Source organism: Lotus japonicus, chromosome 1, assembly GCF_012489685.1.
Source record: "Lotus japonicus ecotype B-129 chromosome 1, LjGifu_v1.2".
Classification (NCBI taxonomy): Eukaryota; Viridiplantae; Streptophyta; class Magnoliopsida; order Fabales; family Fabaceae; genus Lotus; species Lotus japonicus.
Window position 1 is genome coordinate 116958231 of NC_080041.1, and position 6256 is coordinate 116964486.

General features: G+C 35.9%; 1 protein-coding gene across 1 annotated transcript; it reads right to left on the reverse strand.

The window, feature by feature from the left end:
• On the reverse strand, window positions 1-2689 carry LOC130729681 (protein LYK2). The gene has a single exon (XM_057581500.1). It carries the CDS (start codon window positions 2342-2344, stop codon window positions 326-328), a length of 2019 nt encoding a protein of 672 aa, XP_057437483.1. The 5' UTR covers window positions 2345-2689; the 3' UTR covers window positions 1-325.
• Between the last annotated feature and the right edge of the window lie 3567 nt (window positions 2690-6256).

The following is a 6256-nucleotide window of genomic DNA, read 5'->3' on the forward strand; positions in this document are numbered from 1 at the left end:
ACCGGTATAATAACAAAAGTGTCTGCTAAAACGCGTATAATTAATGTATCGGTTGAGTTTTCTGATCTTTCTCGAACCATAATTGCTATTTCCTAATCTATGGCTGAATCAATCAAAATATAATTTTTCTATAAAGACTCAAGAACAAGAACACCATTCTCTATCTTATCAAATATTAAGGAAAACATTGAACTACATAAGCAAAGGGCAAGAGATTTTTTTTAGGTATGCATAGCCTACAGGCACTCAAATATTAAACAAGGGCTGAATTCAATGACCAGAGACTTAAATCATTGTGTCTATATGATCTTTTTGAGTGGATTATTCACAGATTGTCCACAAGAGGTTTGCAAGAGCTTTCACTTATTGACACTTTTTGTTCCCTTTCTGGTAATTCCTCCACCAATATTGATAGCTTCTCAACAATTTCTCTTGCACTTGGCCTCAAAGATGAATCTTCCTCCACACAAGCTCTTGCAATTTTAGCCACTGTCATAGCTGCATCAATTGAGTAGTTCTCCCCTAATGCACTGTCTATCCACTCCCTCAGTTCATTCACATTTTCTGACACCAAAGTGGACCTTACTTTTTCAGTAAGCCAAACACTTCCTTCCCCTTTATCATTTGTCCTGCTTATAGGTGTTTGACCAGTTAAAACCTCCAACAACACCACCCCATAAGCAAAAATATCAATGCTTGGAGAAATCACACCTTGGTGCACATATTCTGGTGCCAAATAACCCAAACTCCAAGAGGCAGGGTTAGTAGAATAGAAATGAGGGTCTTCAGTGTCATAATCATTCTCAACACACCCAAAATTGCCTATCTTGGCACCAAATTCTTCATCTATAAAAATGTTCCTGCTCTTCACATTTCTATGCACATAGCTTGGGTTCATAACATGGTGCATGTATTTCAAGGCATTGGCTATGTCTAGGCAAATCCTGAGCCTTTGGCTCCAATTCAGGAAACAATAGCAGGAAGCAATGAACTGGTTCTTGATGGCTAAGCCACCATGAAGCCAATCTTTCAATGAACCATTTTTAGCATACTCAAGAACCAGATATGACTCTGGCCCCTCTAACAAACATGTCCCCAGAACCCCAAGGATGTTAGGATGGTGGTGAAGTGAAGAATAGTGGAAGAGGCTAAGATCTATCTTTGACACCATCTCTGTCTTTGTTCTTTTGATTGCTATGTCCTTCCCTTTTAAACGGCCATGAAACACTGATCCTTCAATTTGATTGCTTGAACTGAAATCCTCAGTTGCTTTTCTCATATCTTCAACAGTGTATGTCTCCAGCAACATCTTATTGGTATCAACCATTTTCCCATCAAGAGTGTCCTGTGATCCCTCAAATGAAATCTTCTTGTCACTTGTGGTTGTGGTTCTCACACTTTGATTCAGATATTGCAGCTCCATGTCTCTTTCTTTGCTTGAATTCTCTTTCACCTTCTTTTGCTTCAACCTGATCACAAAGAAAGCTGCTGCAAAAGCAATGAAGACTCCAATTGCAACCCCAGCTAGTGCAATGTACAATTCAGTTTTCCACATTGCTGACTTCTTGTGTGTTGGGATTCTGGTTGTTGGAAAACTTGAATTGGGTTCCATGGGTTTAGCCAGTGGACCAAAAATTGGTTTACCATTCAGTGGAATCAGAATAGAGGTAAAGGGTGCAAGTTTTTTTGGTCCAAGCCCTTCTAGTGATATGTTATTTGCAGAAACTATAGCTTCTTTTGTAATATTGAACTTTGAGGCCAAATTGGAAATTGTATCACCTTCCCTTACAATATAAGAAAGCAAAATTCTTGGTTCAGATGAAAATGGGCAAGCACACCTCAATGGGATAATCAATCTGAGATTATCATCAAGATTCCAAGGTGAAACATCAGGGTTATTTTCCCTAATAGCCTTGCAGGTTGTCAAGCCTTCCAGTGATTCAGCAATGGAATAAAAGCTCTCACCTTTGATGGTTGTTTTGGTTAACTCAGCCTGAAAAAACTCACCTTTGCATCTACAATCAATTGGTATGAGAAGAGGGTGATTCTGAGGGAGGAACTCAGTTTCAGCAGAGAATCCATTTGCTTCTGCTATGACAAACCTATTGAGTCCCAAGTAAAAGGTGAGGTTGGAGAGAGAAGGGTAGTGAGAGTTAGTGAGGAAGAGTGCAAATGTTCCACAATGGCTCAGTGAGTGTGACACTTTTTCATTGCAATGGTAGTAGCCAGAGGCATCATATGGTGATGTTGTCTCACAGGTTAGCAGGTTTTTACCCAATGAAGGGACAAGGAAGCAAAGGAAGAATACCAAAGCTCCTCCCATGTGGAAGGGAATGATGATCATTTGTTCTACTGTGCCAATGACCACTCAGCTAGCTCTAACATGGGGAGTGGCCTATTAAAATAGAAGGTTTTTCTTCTCACTCTTGGAGAGTGAGTATTTTGGGATCTATACAATGAAAGATAACAGAACTTTTCAAATTCAGAGACAGGGTTATTGGGAATCACTAATTTTATTTTGTGTATTTTGACTTGCTTCCAGCTGTTTGTAATAATCCTTTGGACTTGATTCCTTTGGCAAAGGATCTGCACCAACACCTCCCCCCTCCCTCTGCTTCACTTGCAAGAGACTCTAGCCTACACCCTTTTAACCGCCTGCTCTTAGAGGCGCTTCAAACCTGACTTTATATGCATTTCTTAAATACATGTAAAGAAGGTCACTCTTTTACATATCATTTATATGCCAGTGATGAATATTTATAATGTTGGAACGTATATACATAGACCAAAGATATGACCAAAAAAGTATTTTAAAAAGGGTAAAACAATCTTACTTCTAAACTAACTTTTAATGTGGAATTTGGCCTAACTCAAATTCTAAGATAATATTAGAGTATATCTTTATTGGGTCACCGGTCTGTTACACTGTGCTTGGATTTACTAATCTTTATTGCATGATGATACATAGATATAAGATAGCAGGATTGACCTATACATGTGATGAGTGCATGCAGATCATCAAGAATTTTAAAACGATGTATAGCCTTTTAAAGCAAAAGAGCAACATCAGATGCTATTTGAGGGGCCAAGGGAGAATAGTACTAAAGATTTAATTGTCAAAGTATATGACTTCTGACAAGTACATTTGTACTAATTAACATTGATCAATTATCTGATGGAGAATAAGGTTGGAATAGGGTAAGAACTGGTCCCCATGGTTTGAAAAACGATTTGATATGAAACACATGGTTTTGTTATAAATATTTGGTACCTATGGGCATGTAAAATGACCACATTAGATCGGACTCTTCTAAAATCGGTGTAATAATAGTATTTGATTGATTTAAGTAGAACATGTTTGATTCTTTTAAAATAAAAATTTGGATTGAGTTTTGTATATGAAAAAAGAATTCTTAACTTAAAGATCTAGCTGCACTTAGACATGAATGTTCCTTGCTTTGGGATGTTTCACAGGTAAAAAAATTGAAATCTCCCTTTCTTTAACCATGATTATCTTTCACCGAGTCAATTTTGTTTGATTCTGATAGGATTATTATGGGCGGTAAAACTCTTTCTACTTGACATTTAACAGCTTCATTTACATGGACTCTAACTTAAAACCTCTGTTTAAGCTAAAACAATCATGTGTGTTAGATAATCGACAAATTTAGTTGTAAATCGGTCTTTGCTTTTCGCTCATTCAATCAAGGATTAAATTATCCAAACTTAACATCTTTATCTTTATTTTCCCCTACTGTTCACCTTCAATATCAATCAAACGCCAAAAGTATGAACAAAAGACAGCCAAGGCATCAATATCAGCAACGACGGTCTCCCATATAAATGCAAAAGAAGCTTACACGGATAGCATTGTGCCTCCCTAGTACATACAACTTTTACACATAAAAAGCAAAGACTTGCAGTGCAGCATACAAATCCCAAAGAATATAATTTGTGAAGCAGTGTGGATAGAAATGATGTAAGTGGTAGAAAGTTTGGGGATGTAAAAGGAAGAAAACAGATTAGATTAAGTATAATGCATGGTAAAGTTAAGGCATAAAAGAAAGCCTAGGGAAAGAGTGGTCAGTGAGACCATTGATATCCTAAGTTGACCACCACCACTACCATGGAAAAAGACCGCCCATGCCTATAGCCATATTGCACTCAACATGCCTTATCTGTATAACCAAGTAGAGCTTATAGATGAGCAAAATCTTTTTCATTTTCTATGAGTTTATTTCCGCCCACCCTAGCTTTAGTATAACAGAATACTATGTAGGACACCATTTTTTTCTTTTTATAATATTAGGAGTTAGTAAGTTGTATGGTTTTGATTCGAGTGATCGAATAGTCACTTGTGAAAGATATAGAACTAGTCACTTTTGTCTAGGCTTGTTCATTAACCTTCGGCGTAACATGAAACCGAACAATCTGACGTTATCTTTCAAGAATCATATTGATCGTGATTTCAGTTTTTAAGGTCTAATAACCGTTTTTCATTTTTCACTGATGATTTTGGTTATTTCCATTTTTCATGGACCATATTGATGACTCCATATCCTTTAAGGACCAAATTCACTCTTTTGTTTCATGGATGAAACTTAAGTACAATAGTTTTATAGGTATTGTTTTTTCTACTATCCAATAATAAACACATCCACAACTTCGAACAGTAAAATCTATCTCTTGCAAAAATGTAGAGAATACATTTTATCGATTCATTAAGTGGTCTGGCCCTTCCTAAACTTGGCGTATAATAAAAGATATGATAATTTGCCTTGAATTTCCATTATTTTTAATTGGACAACCGTGGGAATTGTTTGGGTATTTGGGATTGGAAGTGTACCTGAGTTTTCTCCTTGAATCATATATTGAAGTATATTCTTTGGTAGTGAAGTATGGATTGGAAATTGACACGTATACAAAATAATTCATAAATACAGATACAATGATACAATGTTTAGGGTGTTTTATATATTGTGATTTAAGAATATATGTCTTGTTGTGTGTGGTTCAAGTATTTGATACGTGTGTTACGCATCTCTACTTCATAACTGATGGTGGGAGTGGGAGACATAAAATACTCCCTCCGTTCCTGATCTTTTGTTGTTTAAGGTTATGCACATTGTTTAAGAGTGCAATCATTGGTATATTTGTTGACATAAGCACCCCTATTTAATGTTCTCTTATAGTGAAGAGAGAGAATTATAGTTATTGGTTAAGAAATTTGTTATGATTTTGATTGGTGAAAATAAGAGGTGGTAGGTGAGAGGTATAGTATTAAATGAGGGTATATATGGAATAAATTGAGAAAAAATGCATTGGATTTGTAAAACAACAAAAGTTTTAAAATTTAGGCCAAAAGTTAAAACAATAAAAGATTAGGAACGGAGGGAGTAATGTAGAAAGTGATGAGGTTGGCATCTAGAACCAATAGATTTGAAGGAGGCAGAAAACTCAATGTGATTGGTACTTTATCTGCAATGAAGTGTGTAAGTTACTGAAAATGTGGTGAATGGCCTGGCTCAGATTCTCAGAAACTATTATTTTTGTACCAACTTTTTGCTCAGCTCGGATTCAGTGAAGTCAAAAGCAGTTCACGGGTATTCTTAAATATTTTCCTTGTGTTATTCCCCTTCACACATCTTCAAGAACTTATTATAGAACAGAGGAAAGAAAATCTGTGGCATTTGATTATGTTGATCCGGAACAAGCTTTTAAACAGTTGCCAAGTGGTTGTCATCATATTCTATTACGTACTCTGGCCTCAAGACTGGATTACACAGCAAAACTCATTGTGTTATTCACTGCACAATGCACATGACCCCCCAAATGCTTTATATTTCACACACACACAAGAACTTTTCTTAACACATTTTCATGAGAAACAATTCTGTTCTGGCCAGAAACATTCACATTCAGATAGAGTATTTTTTCATGTACAAAACTTGAACCTGACTTAAAAATCAAACATGTATCATTTAAACCAACAACTAATTTGTCAGTCACTTTTTTGCATGACTTTTTAATTTTTATTGATGCTCTTTCCACATTACCTTGATAGCTAGTGAGCATAGCTAGAGATAAAGATTAACCGTGTCTTTCTCTACTAGATATAAAAGGTGTTCATGTAAATGTTTACTTTCCGTATGAAATATCTTTTCGAAGATTTATTAAAAATAAAAAATAGCTTTGTTTTTCAACTAAAGGAGAGCTCTCTCAAGTCCCTAATTTGCAAATTTAAAAAAACTTATTA

What these genes read in the sequence shown, in the direction of transcription:
- LOC130729681 (XM_057581500.1), bottom strand. Translation starts at nt 2,344, where the DNA reads ATGATCATCATTCCCTTCCACATGGGAGGAGCTTTGGTATTCTTCCTT.